Here is a 27462-nt window from a genome sequence, read left to right on the forward strand (position 1 = left end):
TGTAAAGAAAAAGTTAAGCACGCACCCGAAAAGAGAAAGAAAATAGAAAGGAAAAAAAATAAAGAGAGAGAAATAAATTGATAAAGGTGACAAATAATGTAATTAAAAATGAAGAGAGAGATAAAAAGGAAAAAAAAGGTAGAAAAAAGACAGAGAAAAAAATTGAATATACAAATATAATATATTTTTTAAAATAAGTATTATTTTAAGTTATTTTAGACGGACTAGGCAAAACTAATAAATAAAATACAATAAAATATTTATAAAATTAGTCTTATCAAAATAATATTTATTAGATTTATTGATAGAAAAAGTAATTAATATTATTTTGAAAATTTAAATATAATATTTAGTTTGTGACAATTTTTTTAATACAATATTTATTTTGAAAGTATGAACTATTTAAGTAACCTGTATATAATGTGGACTAAAAAGAAGTTACAAGAGAGTTCGACCTGAATTCCGAATATTATTTACGACAAATATAATAATCATTATAATGAGATTGAGGTGTATCAATAATGAAAATGCAATGAATTTTTGAGTGTGTCACGTCTTGGTATGTGTTTGGTCCACTGGACCACTGCTACACTCGTGGCTGAGAAATAACCAAATGTCATAAGAATCGCATCAGTTTCTATATTAATAAAAGTATACTAGTAATTTATTCACAATTTATTAATCTGATATTATTTAAATAACTGTTGAATTAGTGAAAATTAAATGTATATTTTTAATGTTATATAACCAACTAAATAGTAGATTACCATAAAATTGTAAGAAAAATAATTTTTATAATTAATACAAAAGAATCATATTTTATGTTTAATAAGTTAAATAGTTAAATAATACTAACTAATTTATGAATAAATAATATATATAGATTGATATTATAACAAATTATTATTTAATTGCGTATCACCATTTATGATAAATTAGCTGAATTTTAAAATATCTAACATTTTTTGTCTGTATGGTAAATGTCTTAAGACAAGTTCATAATGGACTAGAATCGAATCCGGTATAACATAAAAAAAAAATAATTAAATTTTATAATAATTATTTTAAACGGTCAAAGAGAGCAAATTATTTTCATCTTGTGTAAGTTTTCTGGAAATCCCTTCACCCACACTATAAATTATAAACACACTGAAAGTTATTTTCATTCTGTGATAATTTTTAATACATTTTAAATGCGTGTGTCTTATTCACGTGCATCAATAATTAACCTTCGAATATGTAGATAACCATATGTAACTTTTTCATAGTTTTCGACGAGTATGTTTATTATCTACGAAGAGTCATTTAGAATATGTTTGTTGAACATTTTAATAGGATTATTTTTAAATGATCTTTTTACTGCGAAAATTATTTTTAAATGAATTAATATTAAAGAATTTGTTTTAAAATAATTTGTGTTTGAGAATAATCTTAAAAAAGTGAGTTGAGAAAATTTGTATTATTAAATGATAAAGTATAATTATCTTTTAAAATGTAAGCATATATATAATTTGTATCTCATATACCTAAAACTATATTTTTACGAAAAAAGTTTTAAAAAAAATAATTTCTTGATCAATATGACTCTCAATATAATTTTTTTTTTATAAAATATCAAATTCTACTAAAAATTTTGGGTGAATTTGGGGTATCTTTGATCAAGAGCCGTTACTAATCCACCGAGTGACTGTTTTTCATTTAAGAAACTAACCTATCTCACCATATATTAATAAAGAATTAATAGCATATTTAAATTAAATGAAAAACTATAAAAAAAAATCCATACATAAAATAATTAACATTTTGAAGTCATTTTTTAGTTTTTAATCCATATCTATATAATTAAAGAGAGAGAAGGGGGGAGAGAGAGAAATATATATACTGCAAAATACATACAAATCAATGTTATGTTACCTTATCGTTACTATATATCAAAGCAGTCTAGTTGGCTATGTTGATATAACTTAGAAAAAGGAAAAGAGAATTGGCCATGCATGTTGATATAGCTTAGAAAAGGGAAAGGAGAGTGAAAGAACTGAAAAAATGACCTAAACATCCATCGGGAATAAATAGGGACGTTAGTCCCCCTCTCCATGAAACAATATAATCCGTCTGTCTGTGTTCATCGATTAGGAATAGAGGTTAAGAATACATTATAGTATCTTTCTTTTTTAATCCTTCCAATTGTCTTTTAACATAACTGTGAGGCTCTGAAATTGACAACATTTTGGATGCAGTGATGCTAATGATGTAAAGGACTTGAGGTCAAAACACTCATAATTTTCTTTATATATATATATATATATATATATATATATATATATATATATATATATATATATATATATATATATATATATATATATATATAAAAGATTATATATTTTTATGCTTTTAATTTTCTCATATTTATTTTTATTTCAATACTTTCCCTCCGATAAAATGATGAACTTCATTGTCCTAACATGGATTGGTATATCCTTTTATGCTTTTAATATAAATTGAATGATTTGACAAGTTACATGCACTTCTAATAACATGCAAATGATATATCATCTTATTTTTTTAATATCAACCGAACAATTTACTTTAATTCTTATCTCTTTTAGTTTATGATTTTCAATATATTTAGTTATAGCTTTATTTGAATATTGTTTCTTTAAAGAATCATCAACAATTAAAAATAACAATACTTCACAACATAAATTATTTATCATAAATATAAAATTAAATATAACTTATATATTTAAAAATATTTATTTATTATAAATCATAAATTTTAGTTGTAGAAAATAAATATTTTATTTTGTGCAATGCAATGCTAAATATATTAAATGATTAAACAAATTTGCAAATAGGAGCATTGATAAATTTAATTTTAATAACTATAAATCATGAGAACTATATGCAAAAAAAAATTGAATAAAAAAATAATATAGTAACTAAAAATGAAATCAAAAAACAATTAAAAGCTCGACTAAACGATTAATCAAACACAATCTTTATCTCCTCAGTTTAACTTCATATACTCAAGTATATTTTTCTTTGAAGATTATTTTTTTTTACTTGATCTATTATTTTTAAAAAGTTGTAATTTGATTTTCATAAAAAATTATAACGCTTCGTGAAGAAAAAGACTAACAGAAAATTATATAAATTATTCGTAAGAATCAAGTTACATTTTTTTAATAAATAAGAGACTAAATCTACAAGCTGAAAAAGAAAAAAGAAAAGAGAGAGATTAAATATACAAATTGTGGAAGCTTCATCGGATATTAATATTATCATAAATCTTCACGTGCTCTTAAACTTCTTTTTTTTATAGTCCATGTTTATTTAAAGAATATATGAATATTTATCTGGAAGCTTCATCGTTTTCAACGCAAAGCATCTTCTCCACCAAACTCAAAGGGCACGTGGACGCTCGAGAAGCGAGTCGTTATATAACCTTAGTGAAGTAATAAAAAAATGTAAGGCCGCTGTGTTATGGTTTACTTCATTTTACAACTAAATAAACAGGCAACAGTTAATTACTAGTATCGTTTTCATCCGTTATTATTAGTTCTTAAAAGAGTTAAATGTGTTTTTCGCTTTCATAAAATTGAAAATATTTATATTTCTTTCAATAAAAATTTAGTATTTTTTTTTTGTTTGTATAAAATTGAAATCTATTATTTTTTTTATCTAAAATTATACAGAATTTAATTTTCATACCTAGGCAACATTCTTTTTCTTACATGTCATCCTCTTAATGATCCATCATTGACCACTCTCCTTCTTACATGGACTTGAAGGTCCATTAGGTTATAATAGCCACAAGTTAAAAAAAAAAATCCACCACAAATTTTTGCAGCCAACATGAACTTGAAAACCATCAAGTTTCATTTTTTTTTATTTTCTAACTATTTATTTTGCTCATAAAGTCTAATAGGACTACCGGTTAAGTTTAAATATATCAATAAGTAGAGGAAAAAAAACTAACAATTCATCAAATAACAACGAACGAATTGTGAAGAGTCCACCATGAGAATGACGTTCGAATTATAGTCTAGAGAAACATCCTTAGTAACGGACCATGCTCAAGTCCCTTGAAAAGGGTTGACATAAGGGGTGAGAGTCTCGTTGTGCTTGGTTCCTGTCTCACCATGAGACACATTTGGCAAGTTGGGTTGTTCAATCGGGTTGTGAAATGCAAGTGTCATGGAACTTAATGCCCTAAATGTTTCCCTTTGAAATATCCCATTTTTTATGCCACCAAATTTGTCCCAAAATAGGTGTTTAATTCGTCTCCTATTGCAAAATCACTTGGTCTCGTCAATGCTCCTTCAATTCATCATCCACCGCGACCTCGAAACCTCAAATTTACCGTTAATTGGTATCAATATTTGGATCCCATGCCTTTTCCCACCAGTGAGAGGAATGGGTTTGTTGCCTTCGACATCTCCTATGACTCTCCCAACCCTCTTTACCTCTACCAATTAGCACAAGGCCACCAGAGGTAATTCGCCATCATCATTGTCAAGGTTCATAAATGACATTGTATACTCCGTTGTAGGGTTTTATGCTATGTGAAAAATGAAATGTTGGTTGTTTTGGGTATTCATTTTTACCATATTTGAGTTGTGATTTTTTGTGCTATGATATGCTTGCATGTTGTGTTGTTTGCATAGGAATGTTATGTTTTATAATTCTATTCAATGGTTATATGTTTGATTTGTGATTTTGGGGTTGTGGTTTTTAGGGTTCGAAGAAGATGAAGAAGGTCAAAAAGTTAGGGTTCAAAAATTTGTGGTATTTTTTTTTGTATTTTGTGATTGTTTTTAATCCCTAAAATCGTATTTTAAAATTTAAGTTAAAATTTGTAGGTTCATATTTATCTGAACCTACAACTAGGCTAGAATATCATGAATTTCAATTTTTTGAGACTAAGAATTTTGTAGGGACAAAATTCAAACATTTACAATTTCATAAGGATAAAAAACATATTTTAACCTCTTTAAAATTAAAAAAGACATTAATTAGGCTTTCAAATTAATTTTTGTCAATCATCTTATCCACTAATTCCATAAATAACCCTAATTTTAGTGGAAATCTCATGCAACAAAACATTTCTCATGTATATATAAAGATAAAGGTAAAGACAATGTGTAATAATAATAATAATAAACATGTTGTTATAAAATACCATAAATACCCCTAATTTTAGTGGGAACATTTAATGCACCCAAATCTTTCTTTTATATATAGAAAGATAAAGATGATGTGTGATAAATGTGTTGTTATAAAATATCATAAATAGCCATATTTTTTAGTGGGAAATTTAACGTATCATGAACATTTCTTTTATATTTGACTTGTTAGAACCCTTTATAAGAGATTATTTTCCAGATTTTTGACAATTTATTTTTGCTATTTTCAGGATTAATGATTGTTTCCACAAGTTAACATGTGACTTTTCAATGTGTTTTGTTCTCACTTACACACTTTTGTCTGAAATTTCTCAAAAGGTCACTCATCTCATAACTATTTCAAACCAAACACTCTTAATTGTGGAGTTTTTAAGAAATAGGCTACCAAAAAGTAAATACATTTTGTTGGTATGTAGTACGAATTAATTATTTAAAGTCATCATTAAGTGCACAGTTTCATTCCTACACAACCTTGGATCTCTCATTCTTGTGTGATTTGATCGAGCTATTACAGTTACAAAATATCACAAGTAACCTATTCTGAGTGAGAATTTTAATGTACTAGAAGCCTTTATTTTTTCACATATAAAATACAGAACCAAATGTGACGACAACAACAACAACAATAATAACAATATGATGTTTTTCTTACACGGCTCCATGCTTGTGCAAGCAACGTACGATATGCATCATTTTCATTGTCACCTTAGCCTCTGTGACTTAGGTTCTCACGATTGGTTCTTGTATTGCCTACATACTAAACGGTATTCGTGTGACTAGACATACTCATTCCATCTATGTCTCTTTGTTGGAAATGCTGGAGGATTTCAAAGTACCACACATGAAACACGTTAATCATCCATCATAACGACTTTTGTGGTACACATGCGGAGACTATTCTCTCAAATGAGGTGCATGTAGTGAACGTGAGTGATTTAATGCCCCACTACTCTTAGTTAGTTAGTGTCAACAATGCTCACAGCAAGTGAATGGTCATTAATGGAAATAAATATATTGTTATAAAATACCATAAATAGTCCTGTCTTGAGCGGGAAATTTAATGCACTAGAAATATTATATATATATATATATATATATATATATATATATATATATATATATATATATATATATATATAATATAAAGATGATGCATAATAAATGTGAAGTTATAAAATATCATAAACAAATAATCCTATTTTGAGCGGGAAATTTAATGCACCAAAAATCTTTCTCAGATTTAATAGGAGATAAAGATATGAAAAAAGGTCAAGTTACTAAGAGTAAGTTTAAATGAGTTACTCTTTATTTACTTGTCTAAATTGGAGTTTTTGTCCTTTTTTTTAAATCAAGACACTTAGTCGTCATATTTTCATAATCAACAATTTTAGTCATTTGTTAGTTGACCATCCAATGTTTGGCAAATAGTTAACTAACAGAAGAACCAAACTTTCCAATTTTGAGAAATTTGGGGACCAAATATCATTATTTAAATATATGGAGTCCAAAATTGCGGATCAAGAATTATAGGGAAGGGGGGGGGGGGGGGGGCAAAAATACATGTAGCCTATCTTCTTTTAATCTAAGGACTCTAATGAGTAACTCATTTTTTACCATTAGATCAAAGAAAAAATAAAAGATAGGAATAATGAGTAGTTTTTTTTTTGAGTTACTCTTGAAGTAACTTGATCCCTCCTCTATTTCTCTTCATACTAAATTATTATATATAATGTCAATTATTAGATATTACTCTCTAAGGTCCTTTATATAAGAATAAATAGATGTATATTTGGTGTGTTAGTTATAAGAAACATGAACCTACCTTTAAATATATTCATTGTTAATTTATTTTTATACCCTTAATTTATTGTGAAATCTATTAATTATACACCAATTTGTTTCTCATGCAACTTATAAGTGAATGCATTTAATGACTTATTAATTAATGATACAAGCAACACTTATTAACGGAAACAAAATTATCTCCTAAATTATGTGCAATGTCATTAAATATAACAATTACTTAAAACTTTTTAATTATGAGTATTAAGATATGTTTCGTAAAAGTAGTTTAGAGCATCATCAATGGTATTCATATAAATAACCTAATTTATACCACTTGAATCTTGAGCAACTCAATTAATTTTTCTCCAATGTGTATTTCGTTCCTTAACTCACAAATATTATATTTATCTCTCCTATATTTAATACAAAATTAAGCAACTCATGAGTAATAATTTTTTATATAAGCAACTCTCTTTAAATTTAAGCAACTTAAAATCACATGTGACACTAAAATATTATTTTTTGTTAAGCAACCCATTAAACAACTTTCATTGTAGATGCTCACATAAACTAGCTGGAAAGTTAAGAACTTATAAACAAGCTGATTTAATGGTTAAATCAGATTATAAGTTAGTCAAAATAGCTTACAAGTTATTAAAGTGCTTACAATCAAATAGAAAAAAAAAGAAAAAAAATAAAATTTATGATATTATTTTTGATCAGGATGAAAATGCAAACAGAGGGTAGAAAGGAAAAAGTAACATGGTAAGGATAAATTTCCATAGTTAAAATATGTTTTCAATTACCATATAATAAAAGTGTTTTGATTTTAGTCGTTTTAAAAAACTTTCTTTAGTTTTCATTCTAAAAAATATGACATCATTGTTTTTTTGTCCCTATTCTCATAAAACACTTGTTAAGTTGCTTATGAGTTTAGTCGAAGACAAATTAATGATCATCTTAGGTGACAATTATTGGTGTTTGCAATACTATGTTAGTATGTGATGCCTAAAAAACTTTTTCCATATCCCTAAAATAAATATTACTCCTCCCATCCCATAATAGGTGTAGTGTAAGAAGAAGAAAAAGTCTAAAAAAAAGTGTTATTTTAATTTTTAGCATAGCATTAATTATTTTTCATTGATAGCCCTAATAAGTGTCATTTTATATTTTTAGTGTAATATTAATAATAAGGTTAGTTTTATAAAATTAACACTTTTTTTTATCTATTTATTAATTTGTCTAGATCTTTGTAAAGAATGTTCAAACATCCTTTTCTAGGATCAATCGAGGTGAAAAAAGTAAGAGAATAATCAATTTTAAACTCTTCCTTCACAACAGACTTGTTCTGCATAAAATTTGATGTGACTAGCAAAGACAACACAGGAAGTGTGACTCGAGGAAGATGACCAAAACGATTTATCAGCTTAGAGTAGACTTGCATTTAATGCTCCAACTGACATTTTTCCAAATGTTACAACAGATGCAAATGAAGACAATTTAGAGACAATGATTACTTAATGAATAAGCCTACAAATACTATATTCTCTCCTACCTTGAAGCTCTCTATATTCAAAATTTCTTAAATCGTAAAAACTCTCAAAACACCTTGTATAGCATGAGAGAAAAAGACAATGTGTTTACCTTGTAAATTCGTCTGTAAGACATTAACAATTGTTTGTGTGCACCTTCTTCAAACACAAATATTAATAAGAACAAAAGGTAGACATTTTAATTTTTATTGAAAATTCATGATCAACCTCCTTTTGTAGAACTTGAAAGAGAGATGTCCTAGACCACTAGATGATGGGGACATACTTGCCCTACTGCCATTATTCTGTGTTCATGATATGGACAATTTTTTTGGAATTGCCAATATAATGAAATGATATGATTTAATAATTTTTTTACATCTTTCAGAATTCCATAGAAATTTTTTATTAATCATTTTGATTTAGATTTTTTTTTATTCGAGTCAAAATAAGAAAATAATAAGTGATGTGAAAGAAAGTCAAATAAAGAGAAAATCTTTTACAGGAATGATTGGTTTGTTGGAAAGGAAGGGATGTTACAACTTCATTTCTTTCAATGTCCTTTATTACTATGATTCGATAGGTATTAGGAATATTTATATCTGATACTAAGTTGGGAAATTAAAAAAAATGATAATCAATCTGGAAATTGGGTAAGAAGGATAGAGATCAACAACTTTTTGAAAAGGTTGATTTGTTTTAGAGCCAGAAGTGGCTTAATAGAAAATAATACTTGGGTGGTAAAAGCTTCAGACAAGGTTTGTGTAAGAGTCAAAAGTGACACTGAAAAATCCTTGTATCTTTGTTGAAAGATAGTGAAACTTGGTGATTGTAAAAAACGTAATGTCAATGGTAGAGATGAATCGATATAAAAATTCATTGTATCTTTGTATTGGAATACAAGTGTAAGGTGAAGTTCCACATTAGGTGAAAATGGAAAAGTTGAACAACATTGAAGGAAATATCCATAAACATGAGCTTTAAGATTTTGGGCTAAAGTGTGGTGGTAGATTCACTTATATGATTGATCATGACCAATTGGTGTAAATCTCTCGATGTTTAACCCCCCCTCGATTTCCCAACAATTGATATCAGAGCCAATAATTCGACTTGGTGATCAACTTAGATTAGTAAAATGGGAAGGACAACATGTCTTGTGGCCATGAAACTATGGAGAGCAACAGTGCAAGGCACTAGAGCATGTTGGAGACAATGGTTAGGTAGGCTGAGACAACCACGATTAAGCTCTAAGAACCACCGTTGGATTAAAAATGTTTTTCACTTAACGGAAAGATTATTGAAATACAAGTATGAAATGAAGTGTGAAAACTTATTTTTAATTATGTTCAAAGTTTTGTATGATTTTAAAGGTTTTGGGAACATCTTGTTGCAATTTTTCTATTAGCAAGTGATAACTTTGTTTTACGAAAAAAAGTTACGAAATTTTTTAATATCACAACTCAATCATCTTTCTTGTGTTTTTTGCCTTTACAATGACTTTTATTGTTATAATTACAAGAGAATTATTGTTACCAATGTTATTGTTAACGAGGTTTATTGTTCTAGAATCGCATTTGCTTCCATTATCAAATAAGTCTTTCTATTTCTATGTCACCTTTGACATTGTCATCCTAGTTGTCCTTATTATATGTTTCATCGTCTTTGAATTTGTTGGGAGTTGCAACAACAGTATCATTCCTACTCTATTTGCTAGAGTCGGGTGAGTTTTGGTAGTTGGAGTAGTCAATGAAGATACTAGTTGTGGATAATAAAAAAGTCAACAAATTCTCAAGAAATTATTTAAAAGAATAATTTATTTTTCCATTTTAATTCAATAATTTAAATTTTGTTATAAGTGAAATTTTGATGTCACTATTTTAATTAAGGAATATCAATCTAAACCATTTATTATAAAAGGGAGAGTCAAGTTTGTGTGTTCTAAACCATTTATTATAAAAGGGAGAGTCAAGTTTGTGTGTCCACGCGCATGTAAAGGGTGTAATTATGCCTATAGATGTATGTGTGTGCAAAAATATATTATTATATTTTATCATTTCCTAAAAAAGTACAATTGACTTTTCTTATTATAAATATTTGACTAATAAAATATTTCAAACATTAAAAAATATTTCAAACAATTCTATCATATTTTGACTACTAAATGAGTGTTTAATGTAATCTTGTATTAAATAAATTATTAAAATAAATTTATAATTTCAATTGAAAAAAAATCTCAATGTTATATCTAAATTTTGTTTATAAAAGAACTTCTCCTATGTATCATTTTCAATGTGAAAAAAAGAACAAGAAAAAGAAAAAGATAAAACGTATAGATACATGCCAAGAATTTTTTGTAACCTCCCTGACTTTCATCATCCTCGACACTTTTCTCAAACAAAAGTGACTGATTAATTAACGTCTTTAAATTGTCAAATCCTCGGCATGCCTACCTTTTGTTGGATTTACCATGTATCCTTTGGGATGCATTGCATGATGTACTAGTGAAATGTATGATGGATGACATGTAGAATGGGCACTTGTGGAAATTAACGAAATTTTGGGTCCATTTTTATTTTATTTTATTTCTTTTATACGTTCATCATCATCATCAAATTGGGATGTTCTTCTCAGGAAGGTCCAAAAAGTCAGTGCAGCGAAAACGGACGATCCGAAGAATACCCTTTTCATCTCTCTCTACAATAATCATCATCTTCCTCTTCTTCTTCAGTAAATTAGTAAGATAAACCTCCCTTTCCTTCACAAATTTATTGCTTTTCTTTACATGTATAACAAGGATAATTGATAATTGTTCTCTTGTGGGGTTTTGGAGTAGTTGTACCTGACGATCTTCTCGGTTTGATCTTATATCAATGGAATTTTTTTAGACAGAACTCGGGTATGCTTTCTTTTTAAAACATGCTTTTCTGGGTCAATTGTTGTTTTTCTTCTACTAATCTCTTGACACAGATTCACAGGGAAATCTGATTGCATAGGAACAAAAAAGACAACACCTTTTTATCTCTACACAAGTGATTATGGCGGTTGCTGAGAATGTTGGGGCCAAAATCGGTTCTTCCAGTCAAAATTTGGAAAACAATGTAGTGTCATCGAACTCAGGCGAGGTTGAGCAATCAAAACCCAGAAGTGGGTCCATCAACGACGATCAGAAGCTGAACAACGGTGTCTTCAACCACCAAGATAGAGTTCCTGGCACTATGCCAGTGCCCAATAGCAATTATAACTACGAGGCCCAAATGGGTCAGATGCACACAAATGGGGTGAACAATGATGGGTATGGAATGAATGGGGTCATTTGTGGGGAGAATGGGGGTGAGAGTTTCAAGCGTGATATGAGGGATTTGGAAGAGCTTTTGTCAAAGTTGAATCCCATGGCTGAGGAATTTGTGCCCCCATCACTAACCAATACTCATGGCTACCTACCTGGACCTGGTGCCGGTGCTGGTGCCGGGTTTGGTTACCCTAATAATTTTATACTGCTCAATAACTTTGGTGATGCTAACGGTCAAACTAACAGAAGGGTATGGATGAATTGTTTTGATTTCCTTGGTTGTTTATTCTATTGCCGATTTTCATTACCATGTTTTCACTCTTAATATGATGATGATGATGATGTGTTGCAGAGGAAGAATGGCTATAATCATGGGAAGCGAAGAGTGAATCATAAAATGGATATGGAGAAGAGAGAAGAGATGATTAGGAGGACTGTTTATGTGTCAGACATTGATCAACTGGTACAAATTTTAGCGGATTCTCTTGTTTAGGTTCCAATACAATGTCTGGCACATGTATTCATTCGAAGACTTTTGGTTTTTTGTTGTAATGTAGGTTACTGAAGAGCAGTTGGCGGGGCTCTTTCTTAACTGTGGCCAGGTAGAAATGGTTATGGTTTATTTATGATGCGTGTTTTCTTCTTAATAATTGTTGACTGTGTTATTGATTGAATCAACTCCACTTTCCTGACTATAGGTCGTTGATTGCCGTGTTTGTGGGGATCCTAATTCTATTCTGAGGTTTGCCTTCGTTGAGTTTACAGATGAAGGTAACATGACCACCAAATGTTTGCAACTTTGTAATTGTTATTGACATTTCTCTGTATTAACAGTGTTGTGCTTGCAGATGGTGCAAGGGCTGCTTTGAACCTGTCTGGAACCATGCTTGGATATTACCCGTTGAGAGTACTACCTTCGAAAACTGCTATTGCCCCTGTTAATCCAACATTTTTGCCCAGGGTAATGTTTCTTCTTTGTTAGAGTTGCCTATTACATTTAGAAGATTGACCAGAGTAGCTGATAATGCATCTATTTTGTCTGACCTATCTAATGGTGCTATATTTCTCAGTCTGAAGATGAAAGGGAGATGTGTTCAAGAACAATTTATTGCACAAATATTGACAAGAAGGTAGTTTAGGATTTGACCTTTTTCTTATAATCTTGCTGGAGAAAATGCTCTGTAATTTTTCATATCTGTTTTGCTACAATTATGACTCATAATTCTTAAAATTTGCATTCTTGTTACCTCTGCAGCTTACTCAAGCTGATGTCAAACACTTCTTTGAATCTATTTGCGGAGAGGTTTGTAGCTTTTCATGGAACTAGACCTTTAATGTTTATTGTTGATTGAATTTTAAGTATCATTTGAGGTATTTCCCACTATTTTTTGGTGTATTCATCTGGGTTCAATGTTTGAGTTTTTGTTATTGTTTGAATTTAATTATCTTGTAAAATATTTTCCATCATTTTGGTGTGTTATCCAGGTTCAACGGTTGAGGCTTCTTGGAGATTACCATCATTCAACTCGAATTGCTTTTGTTGAGTTCACAGTGGTAATTACTTGCTAACTTTTCAACCTTATATTTTTATCCAACTCTCCTCTGGTTTACACATCTATTTTGTAGCATTATCTATCCATTTGTGAAGTTATAACCCTTAGATTGAGGGCTTCTACTGGCTTTGCAGTTATCATTTCCAATAATGTTGTCCCTTGCTCCTGAAAACTTCTTCAATCTGTTTGTAATCCTTGTGGGTGCACTCGTGTCAATAAATGCGTTTGTAGTAATAACTCCTCATTACTTGCTAAAACTGTCCTTCTCCGTGTAATGAGAATAACCTGAAGAGAAGAGAGAAATAAATCTTGCTGAGGATAGCTTTTGCTGGAGTTTTTTAACCTTTCTGTCTTAGGTGTTTGATAGCGACGGGCATGTTTATTTCCTTGTTTATATGAGATATTGTTTGGAAATTAAAGAGAAGCCAATCCTTCAATGTGCAACAACAAAGCCTTGTCTCACTATTTGTGTGATCCTTGTGGGTGCACTTGTGTCAATAAATGCGTTTGTAGTAATAACTCCTCACTACTTACTAAAACTGTCCTTCTCCATGTAAGGAGAATAAGCAAAAGAGGAGAGAAATAATTGCTGATGATAGCTTTTGCTGGAGTTTTCTTAACCTTTCTGTCTTAGGTGTTTGATGGCAAAGGGCATGTTTATTTCCTTGTTTATAGGAAATATTTTTGGAAATTAAAGGAAAGCCAATCTGTCAATGTACAACAACAAAGCCTTGTCTCACTACTCATGTGATTCTTGTGGGTGCACTCGTGTCAAAAAATGTGTTTGTAGTAATAACTCCTCACTACTTACTAAAACTGTCCTTCACCATGTAAGGAGAATAAGCAAAAGTGGAGAGAAATAATTGCTGACGATAGCTTTTGCTGGAGTTTTCTTAACCTTTCTGTGTTAGGTGTTTGATAGCAAAGGGCATGTTTATTTCCTTGTTTATAGGAAATATTCTTTGGAAATTAAAGGGAAGCCAATCTGTCAATGTACAACAACAAAGCCTTGTCTCACTACTCATGTGATTCTTGTGGGTGCACTCGTGTCAAAAAATGTGTTTGTAGTAATAACTCCTCATTACTTACAAAACCCGTCTTTCTTCATGTGAGGAGAATAACCAAAAGAGGAGAGAAATAAATCTTGCTGATGCATTTTCTGGAGTTTTTTAACCTTCCGTCTTAGGTGTTTGATAGCAAAAGGTACACTCTTGAGATTCTTGTGGGTATACTTGTGTCAGTAAATGCTTTTCTAGTAATAACTCCTCCTTACTAAAACTGTCTTTCTCCATGTAAGGAGAATCTTAAAAAGAGAAGATAGAAATGAATCTTGCTGATGTTAGTTTTTGCTGGAATTTTTGAACCTTTCCCTCTTAGCTGTTTGATAGCTAAGGGGCCTACCTTTCCAATCCTAGTTAGGATCTTGATTTTGACTACATTGGTCATACCTATTTGTTGGGCAATGATAACATCAAATGGCTTCAGGTGGCAGATCCTCTTTGAAAATATTCAAACTTCTTTCCTCATCCATGGAGAGCAAGTGAGAAGGATGGAGCATTACTCACTATAATGCAACCATAGAATGTGCATTGTAATCACTATAATGTGAGCCTCACATAGTAAATTAGTTGCTTGTCTCTATAATTAATTGTTTTAAGCAGCAGTTTGTTGGTGGAAAATCCACTCCATTGATATGGCCTGCATTGGACATAGCTAGTGCTCTAAGGTGTAATTAGAGCAACCAGAGGGGAGAAAAGAGGGGGATGACAAGCTGATGTGTATGGTTTTAAGAGGCAGTTGATAGTCTTTGATCTGGTACTTTAGTATGCTTTTCACCTTCAGAAGTCATAATGAATAAGTATAGTTCTTGATGCTCAGTGAGTCATTTCAATTTACACTTTTGTGAATGAGTATGGTGCTTTGAAATGAGTATGGTCTTGTGGTTAAGAGATGCAAATCTGTGGATTCTTTTGCAACTGTAGCTGATGAAGGATATGGCAAGACAATATCCATTTGCTATTATATTTTTTTTACAGTGGGGATAACCTTGGTCCACGAAAGGGTAGTGGCCCTTAAGCTTGCTAATGTTATTTTCAGGAATCATGCGATATGATGGTGACTTCTGGTTCAACCATGTTGATTTGTCTTTTTCATTACAGCCATCCATGCTTGGGCTTCCTTAGTTTGAATTGGTGTGGCTAATAAGCTTTTGGGACTTCGTTTTGACCTTAGATTTAAATTTTATCAACTTTTGAGGATGGATTTCAGTCTGTATAGAGCATTTCTGTGCAATGCTTACACCCCCTTGTTTTTCCATATCCTTCTGCTTTCTCGTCATCTTTTGGCTATTCTCAAAAATTACTTTCTTCAGTTTCCCCTGCAAATTGTTTTGAATGCAATGAAGCTCTTGCACAACAAGATGATGCTTCTTTTCCTATGCGAGACTCAGTTAATTTTAAATTCTCTTTGTATGATACATCTGTGCAGTTGGTTTTGTTCTTAACTGGTGTAGTCCTGAACTTCACTACTCTAGTAAAATGCCATAATGCAAGGGTTTAAATGATTAAAGTTCTGTGTGTCTTTGAAATTTATCAATTTTTTTTTTCTTTTTAAGAATTATATGTGTGCTTACAGCTAAGAAATAACAGTTGTCTCCAAATATATGTTCATTATGTTGTCTATTGTTTGTTTAGCCTTTTGTCTTTTCTTTTTTGGCTATCTGAAAGATTTTCTTTTGCCTCATTCTTTCAGGCTGAGAGTGCAATTGCAGCTCTAAGCTGTAGTGGGGTGATTTTGGGTTCACTGCCCATAAGGTTGGATTGATAAATTTCTCTTTGATTTCAACTGTCCTAAAAACTTTAGGAACTCTTTTAATGTCATTTCAATCATTCTTATGTTTGGTCTGGTATCTGGTATGCAGGGTAAGTCCATCGAAGACACCAGTTCGTTCACGTGCTCCTCGTCCTTCTATGCACTGAATCAACTTTCCATGTTTCTGGGGTTGATTGCTGCTGAGATATATTTACATATATACATACATAGAAACAGCTATGTTCTAAGGAACATGTGGCATTTAGTTGGTACTTTTGTCCTCATGTCTTACAGTATGGTTACTTTGCTCCCCTTGGGGGATTATGGGTCTCTGTTTTAGCATGTAGAGTCGAATCGTACTTCGAGGATCTTGATGGCTTAATTTATGATGCACAATGTGTCGTGTTGATCATGCAAGGAGAGAAGTTTATGGTTGTTGGGTGTTTCTAACATCTGGAATTTATTTTAAAGAAACATGTTACAAAGCCTTCGTTTTCGTTATTCATGAGGTGTTTATCATGGATATTTGTTTAGATCGCGATATGAAATAGTGTCTGATTTTCTGTTTGTCTTACGTGTAGTTTATTTAACACCTAGCTTTGTGGGCTATCTGCTGTCTTAATTGTGTTTGCCATCTATTACCTGTGAACTTGCATATGCCTATCACCAATAGTGGTATGTTTCTCCCACCAACCCTGGATTTGGGAAGCCACCTTTTTTTGTTTTTGCAATGCTTCCAAGCCCCACCAATGATAATTTGATATTCAAGTTGGAGGAATAGCCGCAATGCGCACATAAACAACAAAAAGAATTGATTCACAATTGAATATAAAAGAGTATTGCTAGCAACCCTCAGATGATGTACATTTGTGAGCCTCATCATTCTCTCTCTCTCTCTCTCTTGAATATAAAAGAAAAGCGTTTTATATAAATAAATTTTATTAGATAAAAAATAGTAAAATAATTTGATATTTATTCACTTAGATTTTTATTTTTTTCTTAACAAAACCAAAGGAAGTGAAGTTTTTATTTTATCAATTTATTTAAAATACATACAATTGAATATATAAACTTATATTTGTTTTAAATACAAGCTGGGAAAATAATATAATATTTGTATTTTTCAACACATTAGGGCATAATTTACATTAACGCTAAGTTAAATATACTAAGTGGTATATTTTAACATAAGATAAGGATGTTCACATTAACCCTGAATTAAATATACTAAGTGGTATATTTTAACATAAGATAAGAGTGTTCACATGTATGTATAGTCACTTGTGAATTTAATTTGACCCAAATACTTTTAGGTTATTTTTTAAGTGTTTCGATCAAAGCAATATAATTAATCCATTTATATTTGTTTATGTAAGAATTGAATAAGAAATTTTAATTTTTAAAGTCGTTTACATGTGAACCTAATCGTTGACCCATTGATCAATATCAAAATTAATTATTGTAGTTATTATTATTATTACTAAAAAAACAAATATTATTATTAGTGATAGTAGTTCTATATAATTATTTAAGTACGTCTTTATGTAATGTTATAAAAGATTTTAAGGATATGATGAAAGCTTATGTCACATGAGGTTGCAAATTAATTGAATGGTATACTTGCTGTAGGTGCTAAGATTGTCTTGTGTTGACTGAAAGTTATGGCATTGGGATGTAATAGAATGTGGACATCAACATGTGTATTATATATTATTGTTTGCTAAATTTCACTTTTTTTAAATTATTTTAAAATAAATATATTAATAACCAAAAAATGTCTTTAATTAGTAAAAATGATATAATAAATGAGTAATAAATGTAGTAAATTAATTTCTTAAACTTTCTCTTTTACGAGATAAATGTGATAAATTAATTTTTAGTCAATAAAGAAGAATGAATAGTTACTGAAAAACACATTTCTCCTTAGGCAAGTTTTATATGAATTCCTCTAAATTATTTTCTACATTATTTTTTTAAAAGTCCTTAATTAGTCAATAACTTTTTTAGTCAATAAACAATCTGATGTTATAATTTTTTATTTTCTATTTTGTCAATAAACAAACACTTTTGTAAAACAAATAGTGCAGCAAATAATTTAGAGGGATTCTTATAAAAGTTAACTAAGAGAGTAATGTGCTTTTCAGCAATTACTCATTTCCTAAATTGACTAAAAATGATTTTACCACATTTATCCTCATAAAAGGGAAAGTTTGAGAAATTAATTTACTACATTTGTTATTTATTGACTAGAAAAATCATTGGTTAATTAAGGAATTTTTTTTTTGTTAAAAACTAATGAAGTCAATAATTTATAGAGATTCTTGTAAAATTACTAATGAGAGTAGTGTTCTTCCATTATTCATTTTCATTTTCCCCAAATTATAAGAGACAAAAAAAAACTAATTTACCACATTAATTTTTTTATAAGAATATCTCCAAATTATTTACTAATTTTTAATAAAAATGCCCTTAATTAGTCAATATTTTTTCTAGTCAATAAATAGTAAATATGACGAATTAATTTCTTAAACTTTATCTTTTATAAGGATAAATGTGACAAACTAATTTTTAGTCCATGTAAGTTGATGAATAATTGCTTAAAAGCACATTAATCCCTTAGGGGATTTTCATAAGAATCCATCCAAATTATTTGCTACATTATTTTTTTTAAAATGTCTTTAATTGGTCAATAACTTTTTGAGAAAAAAGATTATGAATTGACCGTGTAAATTTTTTTATATAATCATTTAATCACAACTTATTATATATAATAAGTTTGTTGACTTTTAAAATAATTATTTTAAAGTAATTTAGACAGTTATTTATAATTGATGTAAAACTGTCACTAAATAAATATTATACTTTGACTTTTTATAGTCAATAACAATAAATGTGATACATATTTTTTAAATTTTTTTTCTCTTTATGAAGATAGAGTATGGGTGAAAGAAGAATGAATAATGAAAGCACTTAACTTTCTTTGGATTTTTGTAAGAATCTCTCTAAATTATATGCTACATTCTTTTTTTGTTGTTGTATAGAAATACTTATTTTAAGAAAAAGTATTATTGAGCTCTTCTAACAAAATTCCAAACACGTACTCAGCAAAATTACTTTTCCATTCGCTTTGTCTGTTTTTGTAGAATGTAAAAATCCATTTAGTAGATATGTAATAAGTAATTAAAAGGTAAGATATTAAGCATATGAAATTTTTGTAATTTTAATATTTTTTTTATAAAATTATATGTTATTAACAAATTTAATAAATTAAATTTTATATTTTTTGTATAAAATAGTTAAAAAAATATATTAACCGGAGAGAAGAGTATCATTTGATCATTAATTTAATTAAAATCTCAAGTTACTACTTTAGTTAGTGAATGTTTAGTTTGATGTCACATAATTGATTTAGAAATAAACACACACTTAATCATCCAAAATCAACATTATAATAAAAACACTTAATACGATATAATAAGTGCTTGTTTAAGTATACATTACAAGACATAATTGTATGTCAATTTGAAATATTTTTAAGTAATTTTTGTATCATTTTTAAATATTTAACGTTAATAATTTATAATTAAACATGCATAATGAAATTCCATCCGAACACTCCAAATTCACATTTGAATCTAAAAACACCATATCATAATTGAAAGCAAGACCACTAATAGCAAGAACAAACAAGGAAGGTGCTCACTATCTTTAACCCACAAATTGTCACGTGAAAGCATGGAAAAACTACACGAAAAATGAGTTCAAGTTACTTGAAGGATGAAGAGATGTCCATAGCACAATCACAAAGCACACCGCTTCATTCCTCCAAAGCACCCTAAATTCGCCATCTATTTATTGCAATTTGCAAGGGCAGAGGCTCTTATTCAACTTGGTGGGCATCTTTATTGGGTACTGGTCTTCGTTCTTCATCATTCAATCCATACTCTCCCATCTCACACCCATCCCCTAAGGTAGGTTTGAAGGTGTGGTTTTAGGGTAGTGAGAAGGATATATATATATGTATATATATAATTTATATAATAATTCAAGTATCAGTTAATGTCATTTTAAGTAAATGTTTACAAGTTTAATTTTACATTGATGAATTGATTTTGATGTTGCATCCAAAATTAATAATTTTGAGTTGGAGTAAATTTAAGTGAGTGTTTACTGTTTAGAAACAAATCACATCACCAATATGATTTTTCACATTAGAGTGAGCTCTATTAATTCTAGCTTTTACGTGTTTAAAGATGTCTTTAGTTTCATTCAGTTTGGACTCAACAATTTATAAATTGAGCATAAGTTACAAGAAATAAGCTCTTATTCAAGCTATGATTTGAAACTCTTTAAACTCAAAACTGAAAAAGTGATTATGTTTGAGAAAATCCTAGTATGTATTTAATTCATCTTTTTTTTTATAAAAAAAATAAGTATATTGTCAGTATAAAGTTTTTTTATGTTATCAATTAATTAAATAATATTTGAATTATGACTTGTAAAATAATTATTACAAATTTAAAGATTTTTAATGATACAGTAATATATGATTATGTTGATATTATAAAAACTATTTACACTAGCATATTCTAATTAAACTAAAAAATAATTATATTTTAAGTTGTTAAAAAATATTTATTTTCTAAAATATTTTGACTAACTGTTTTCCGTCGCTGTTGTTTGTGAAAGTGGATAGCAAGGCATGCAAGCTACAGAGTCAGTCACCATTTTTAAAAAGGAAACTCTGCATTACTTTATATAGCAAATTACCTGCTCGACACAGCCCATGTATACTTTCTGGATAAGTTTTTGCTAAACTTTGCTATCAAATTAATTAAATTGACTCTATAATTTATTCACATTTTTTGGTACCTTTTCTATACACGACAAAATAACATGAAGAAGAAGACGGACGTAAAAAAATTGTAAGTAGGTTTTTATTGGTCGTTCATGTCATAATTTTCACAATCCTGATTAAAGCTGTATCTTTCTGCATAATCCTACTATGTTAAAAATGCACATAAAGTAATTATCTTTATTGACAAAAGTTTGGTTATTATATTGAGTTATAAAGTAAAATGTATCAATACTTTATTAGTCTATTACATTGAATTTGAGTACATGATGGTATGTATTGTTGGACTTTTAACATACATTATCAATGGATTAATTTTAGAGAGAAGCAGTTCCAAAACCGAGTTTTACTTCAGCTAAAAAGAGATAGAATTGCTATGATCTGGGAAACATGGAAACAAATGCTGATATTACTCTTGCAATTTTAGTTCAGCTAACTAACACAAAATAGGAATGCAAAGCATAGGTATAAGAATAAAAGAATAATAACAAACATTTTTTTTTCTTTTTCAACTATAGCTTAGCAGGAATCCAATGTTAAAAAAGAAAATTAAAATGAAGAAAAAAAGGAAAACCGAAGAATGAATAATGTGCACTAGAATGCTGAAAAGTAAAAATGTTCAAAGACAATGAACAAATCCAGAATTCATTTCATCCTCAGTGTCTGGTCTCTAAGATCAGATGTTCCATCGATGGGAAATCTCAATACGTTATTGCTTGATTTAGTTCCTTTGCTGGACCACCTCATCGAGCATGTACTCAGAGCTTCTTGGTTTATTGAGCAGCGTCATTTTTCTTTTTACTTTCACTATTCTAGTCAATTGACATCATAGCTTTAAGTTGAAGACTTCTGTTCTTGGGGGGATTCTAGCACTCCTGTTGCAGGTACTGTTCCTGTGTCTAATCCTGCTTTCATTAAATGCACAAGGACCTTAAGAATTAGTGAACATACAGAAAATTTTAGTCAAAACAAAGTTATAGCATTGTTTGGAGTTTAGATGCTGAACCAGTGCTGGAAATTGAGGGAGAAGCTGAAATAGGTTCTGAGAAGCCAACGACTGTGAACTCCTGAGGTGACATGTTGGGGGTTTGTGCCTTTTTCACATATGCTGTTGGAATAAACTGTCTACCAAGGCCATAAAAGGGTTGGCAATATGCTGGCAACCAACGGAGTGGAAGCTGCTGTCCACCATATGCATTATTGTAGTTCTGTAGAGAACAACAAAATTCAAATAAAAGTTGTTTGGATGGTGGATGTAGTTTAATCTTTCCTTGTATATAATGTACACTAAATTGTTTCCCTATATGAATTGCAATGATTTTATACAAATTTGGTCACATATAGCTTTCTAGCAGATAGATATCCATTTAGCAACTCAAAAGCTGGTATGAAAAGAGAGAGCTACTTTCTTGAGCAAACTAACCATTTCATACAAGTCTTGTGGGTGAGGATAACCAGGATACCTGAATGTTGGACTGAAATTCATTTAGAATATGATGATGAATATGTCAAATATAAAAACAGCTTATTGTGACATGTTTGAATTGCATACCTGTAGGCTGGATACGGAAATGGATAGTGGGGTATGTGCTGGTTATAATAAGTGGAAGTGCCTTGCAATGGAATTGGTGCCATATTCCATGACGGGCTACTGAGTTTTTGCCTTCCTGAAACATTTGAAAGTGGGAATAGGCCACAGTAGAAGGAGTCAAAATGTGCAACCTTATAAGCCACTATGATGGTTTGCATGCAAGGAATATGGATCGGATTTACAAAACCATCATCAAGTAAACTGAGAATTGAAACAAAGAAAGTGAAAGACCTGACCTGTTATAGATGGATCAAATTTCTGGGCACCAAGAGCTGCAAGATTACAGTTAGCTCTCCTCCCATCGATCACAGGATAGGGATTATGACAAGCTCTTATTGCAGAATTTGGGTCCCTGAAGGTCACCTACAAAACAAAAGTACAAACAGATATTGAAGTGAATGGAGTAAAAAAATACCAAGAAGTGAAAGACCAAGTGCCTAAAGAATAGAGAAGTGGGTGTTACAAAGCCATATCCTTTTGATCTTCCAGTGATTTTGTCAGTGATGACAACGGCCTCTAAGATCTCCCCAAACTGATCAAAATAGCGTTTTAGAGTGTCTCTCTTAGTCCCCCAAGCCAGTCCTCCAACAAAAATCTTGGTATAGGTTGCGTCACCAACTTGTTTTGCAAGGTTTGGACTCATCATCTTATTTTGCCTTGGCTGTGACATCGGAATTCAATTCACAAAGCCTGAAAGGAAGACTTAGACACAGTCTAAGAAACAAGATTAGAAACAGGATCAAAAAATAGTCAGAATAGCCGTTTGGTTGGTTGTTTAGCATGAACTGTGAACAATCAATCAAGTCAATCCCCAGAGAAAATCTTCTACCAACATGTGCCTCTAGTGATTCTCTCGTTCATTATGGCGAGGAAAATTCCTTGATTTTCATACTGACGTTTCCTCAGATTCCACGACGAAGATTCCCTTAGCAAGAAAGTTAATGAAGAGTTGAAAATGTAAGAAATGAAAGCAGAGGAACAGAGAAAACTGAAAAAGAGAAAGAAAATAGAAAAAGGAAACTACACAAGAAAATCCAATCCTTTATTTATGCAATATTTTTATTCATGTCATTATACAGAAGAGTTACTTAGAAAGTAGGCAAAATGACAATAGAAGGAGCATGTAAAATAAAACAAATAGTACAGTAAATATTTTGATGTCTCTCATGTATCCTAGTTATGAAAAACAACTACACAGACACCTCTAATGGTAATGTGTATTTTGATTATTAAATTGAGTGTGTAAAAAGTAGCAGTCTACCGTTTTTATAAGTTTGCCCATATCAAAGATTTTCCAAACTTTTAATGGGTCCGAAGATACGTGCCGGGCTGTATTCAACTTTCTATCTTCTCTCGTCTGTTCCATCACTTATTTAATCCCCATTTATTCGTTTTCCATATTATAATAATATGGAATATGAAATTATGATGCTTACCGCGTGGAATAATGTGTAGATGCCATATGGGGCGTTTGGACCACGCAGAAAAAGAGAAAATCCATTGACTGTCTACTCCAACTCCCACTTCAAGCATCAAATTCATCTCATTTCCATTTCTGTAAACACATTAGAACATGGAGGGAACCAAGCATCAAGTTCGTCTCATTTCCATTTATGGTATATAGTATTAGTATCAATAATATCCTATTTACCTTTTTATCCCTTCAATCTTGTTACCCTTCTGTTTTTTATGTTTAGGGTGGTGCATGGTAAAATTTTGTCTACCACAATCTGGCTTAGCTTTTTAGGTAAGGTACTTTTGATATGAGAAAAAAAGATGTCACCCCTTTAGGGTTAAACTTAGCCACTTAGGGTACCTTCGAGTTAGAAAAAGTAGTGTTATATAAAGTTGCATTCACATGATGATGAGGCATTCTTGACTGGATTAAAGGAGGGTAAATAATAGCAGGTGAAAATGATTTTGATGGGTTTTAGCCTACCGCATTCCTTGAATCAAATTATATTTTTGTAGGATTCGTTTTAGCATCCAAGGGGGTTTGAGCTTCTATTCCAAGAGACAATGCCAAAAACAAAAGAAACTTTATTTCGTATATCGTATCAAATATTATAAAACTATAGCCATTTTGGCTATGTTTTACTGCTAAAATGCATAGATAATAACACAGATTCCTTATTCAATTTACGGACTAAAGCAGAAGCAAATAAACAACGACATGTTCATAGACTGTGACGAGTGTAAAAGAGACAAATTAGATAAATTCACAGCCAGCTAGGCTTCGAAGAAGAATGTCCAGGATACCACTTGTCTCAATTTTAATATAATATGATTGATGTTTTTCGGTGAAATAATCTTGTTGACGTTGATATGGGAAAGAAAACACAAGTCGCAACCTAAAAGTTAGATTGTATCAAATTCTCTAATAAAATTATATACATAATTTACCTTTATATAATAACAAACTCTTAGAAGAGTATTTTCAATGCACTTTATTATGAGTCGTTTAACTTTAAGTAATGTTGTTTCATTTTTCTTCTTCATTGTAGTAGATAAATTAGAGTTATTTATATAAATAAATGTTGTTTAAAATATTTATACAATAAATAATAGATTTTTCAAGCATTGTAGAATCTATAAAATGAAGTTAAATACCTACTTTAGTAATCTTAATATTGAAGTGAATTTTTGTGTTGACTGTTTAAATCTATATAGAATCAAAAGATCCCCAAAAGTAAGATAAACAATCCATATACAAATATGCATTGTAGATGCTTTAATAAATGCAAGTTTTTTTTTATAACACAAAAAAATTATTCTTCGGGGTTTGTTTCACAGAATCATCATCTTGCATTTCTAAGAATCAAACGCCCTAAATTTTTTTATTGCACAGTCTTTTTCTTCCAAATTTTAATGTTATATATATATATATATATATATATATATATATATATATATATATATTAAATTAAAATTATTGACCACTTTAAATTTTTAATAATGAAATTTATTCATCGACATATTTTAGCAGCTTATCTTTTTAAAAAATATTATTCTTTACTTTTTGTTTTAGGTTTAATTTCATTTTTTCTACTAAATCTTAGTTTTTTTAAACAAAATTCTAAATCTTAGTTATTTATATTATTGAATTAATTTTTGTTTTTTTTTACTTTAGAATTTTCTTTTTTCTTTTGGGTTATGGATCAAAGACCACATGAAAGAATCGAAAATGAATTTCACAGACTAATTTCACTTTCACGTGTGACTGCAATTACTCAAAAAAAAATTTGTACATAAAAAAGAATCAAATATGAATTTTCTTGCTAAATAAAGTATTCCTACGTGTAAATGCTAAAGTCTTACACCACTGTCCAAGGTTGCCTTAAAATTTTCTTTTAAATCGGAGCACACTATTTTAGAGTGACGTTAAGTTTTAATTTAATATCTTGAAACAATGACAATTAATTTCTAATTGATTTGATACTAATTTGTATGATAATTGATACGGTTGTAATTAAAAAATTAACTTGTGTCATCATTAATTTTAATTATAATTAAAAAGGTAATTTAAATCACAATTAATTTTATTACTATAAAGAGAGATAACATTTATCATCGTTAAGATAATTTATATCATAATTAAATCGATAACTATTAAAGGAGGTAACTTATATTATCACTTGATAATTAAAATAAAAAAATAAATATAATAGAATTATGATTTCTTTATGCATCTAATTTCACTGTGTATCTAAACTCAGATACGTAATAAAATGTATTTGAATTTAAATATTTAATAAAATTGTGATTTTATTTATATTTATACACAATGAAATCAAATATACAATAGAATTTATTGAATCTAAAAGAAAAAAAAAAGTGTGAAGGTATAATCACATAAGAAGAAAATAGGGAAAGAGGGAAGGTTTGCTGCAGCATAAGGGGGAAGTGAGGCTGGGGGAAGGGGAAGGAGGTGTAGGAAAAAAGGAGGGAGGGACAAAATTTTCCTTTCATCAGTTTTTGAAATAAGGGGGATGAAAATGGAAAACATTGATAAAAGAATAGCAATTCCCTAACTCTAGTCCAAATTGTTTGCATCCTGTTGGATGGAGTCCAGTCCACGAGGGCCACAATTTCCTATTGCCCTTTTGGACTCAAGCTGCAATTCAATTGGCCGTTAAGCCCAATGTGTTTCTGGTCTACAGTTTATGTTTTGGTACTTTTTTTGTATCATTTATTAGTTGAACGCATCATTTTTTGGATGAATGGATTTATTGCGTCCTATTTTTAAAGCATTGGTGGAAGAAGGAAAAGTAAGCGTTTATTTAAAGAATTTCATCTACACAAGTGACTTTCCTATTAATGATCATATCAGCCAGTTAACTATGAAAATGGAGGGGAAAGTCATTTTTAGACATCATAGGGTTAACCTTTAGACATCATGATGTTAACTTCTATTCCCCCTGCGTCAAAAAATAAAAAATAAATAGAGGAGAATGCATACTCGAAGTCCCTCACACAACACACAAACATATGAAGATGGGAAAGGAAGCGTGGTGACAACACAGCATAACAAAAGGAATTAATTAATAACTAGTGTGGTTTGGCTCTTAAGCAGAAAGGTTTTAATTGCCCTCCTCCTTTTGTCATGTTCTATTGATGAGATTTGGCTCGCCGCCATCTCCTTTTGTCCTTAACAACCCATTGCATTAGAAACAACTTGCTCAACCAGAGTCCAATGTAATCATATGCATAAAAGAGAAAAGCAAATTAAAGCAAAAGAAAGAAGCGTTCTGAAATTTTGCTCCTATAAAGGGCACACAAACTAACCAAGAAAATTTGTTACATGGAATTAATCATGCTCTTCTTCTAAAGGAACTAAGGGATTAAATTAAAAATCTT

The 27462-nt window shown here is 30.1% G+C and overlaps 2 protein-coding genes across 5 annotated transcripts; one reads left to right on the top strand and one right to left on the bottom strand.

Annotated features, from left to right (window-relative positions):
• The first annotated feature begins 10800 nt into the window (after positions 1-10800).
• LOC100788102 (polyadenylate-binding protein-interacting protein 12) lies at positions 10801-16726 on the top strand. Of its 3 annotated transcripts, none has more exons than XM_014774919.3 (12): positions 10801-11241; positions 11340-11402; positions 11474-12045; positions 12148-12258; positions 12353-12397; positions 12494-12566; positions 12644-12756; positions 12866-12925; positions 13051-13098; positions 13281-13349; positions 16100-16161; positions 16269-16726. In XM_014774919.3, the coding sequence occupies exons 3-12, from the start codon at positions 11542-11544 to the stop codon at positions 16324-16326; spliced, it is 1143 nt and encodes a 380-aa protein (XP_014630405.1). In that variant the 5' UTR covers positions 10801-11241; positions 11340-11402; positions 11474-11541; the 3' UTR covers positions 16327-16726. The 3 variants fall into 3 exon arrangements, with proteins under 3 accessions (XP_014630405.1, XP_014630406.1, XP_014630407.1); XM_014774920.3 differs by having other exon boundaries at positions 11022-11241; positions 11482-12045; XM_014774921.3 differs by having other exon boundaries at positions 11023-11241; positions 11392-11402.
• Positions 16727-21407: 4681 nt separating this feature from the next.
• Positions 21408-23604, bottom strand: LOC100788634 (RNA-binding protein-like). Of its 2 annotated transcripts, none has more exons than NM_001254141.3 (6): positions 23069-23604; positions 22842-22968; positions 22567-22681; positions 22438-22477; positions 22021-22222; positions 21408-21919 (listed from the first exon to the last, which is right to left on the bottom strand). In NM_001254141.3, exons 1-6 carry the CDS (start codon positions 23273-23275, stop codon positions 21849-21851), a joined length of 762 nt encoding a protein of 253 aa, NP_001241070.1. In that variant the 5' UTR covers positions 23276-23604; the 3' UTR covers positions 21408-21848. The 2 variants fall into 2 exon arrangements, with proteins under 2 accessions (NP_001241070.1, NP_001349137.1); NM_001362208.1 differs by having other exon boundaries at positions 22438-22489.
• Positions 23605-27462: the final 3858 nt, after the last annotated feature.

The sequence above is a fragment of the Glycine max genome, chromosome 4 (assembly GCF_000004515.6).
Source record: "Glycine max cultivar Williams 82 chromosome 4, Glycine_max_v4.0, whole genome shotgun sequence".
NCBI lineage: Eukaryota > Viridiplantae > Streptophyta > Magnoliopsida > Fabales > Fabaceae > Glycine > Glycine max.

Coding starts and splice junctions, on each gene's coding strand:
- LOC100788634 (NM_001362208.1), bottom strand. CDS start 23,275: ATGTCACAGCCAAGGCAAAATAAGATGATGAGTCCAAACCTTGCAAAA. Junction 22,969..23,068: donor GATCAAAAGGATATGGCTTT/GTAACACCCACT, acceptor TTTGTTTTGTAG/GTGACCTTCAGGGACCCAAA. Junction 22,682..22,841: donor ATTTGATCCATCTATAACAG/GTCAGGTCTTTC, acceptor CAAATGTTTCAG/GAAGGCAAAAACTCAGTAGC.
- LOC100788102 (XM_014774919.3), top strand. CDS start 11,542: ATGGCGGTTGCTGAGAATGTTGGGGCCAAAATCGGTTCTTCCAGTCAA. Junction 12,259..12,352: donor TGTCAGACATTGATCAACTG/GTACAAATTTTA, acceptor GTTGTAATGTAG/GTTACTGAAGAGCAGTTGGC. Junction 12,567..12,643: donor CGTTGAGTTTACAGATGAAG/GTAACATGACCA, acceptor TTGTGCTTGCAG/ATGGTGCAAGGGCTGCTTTG.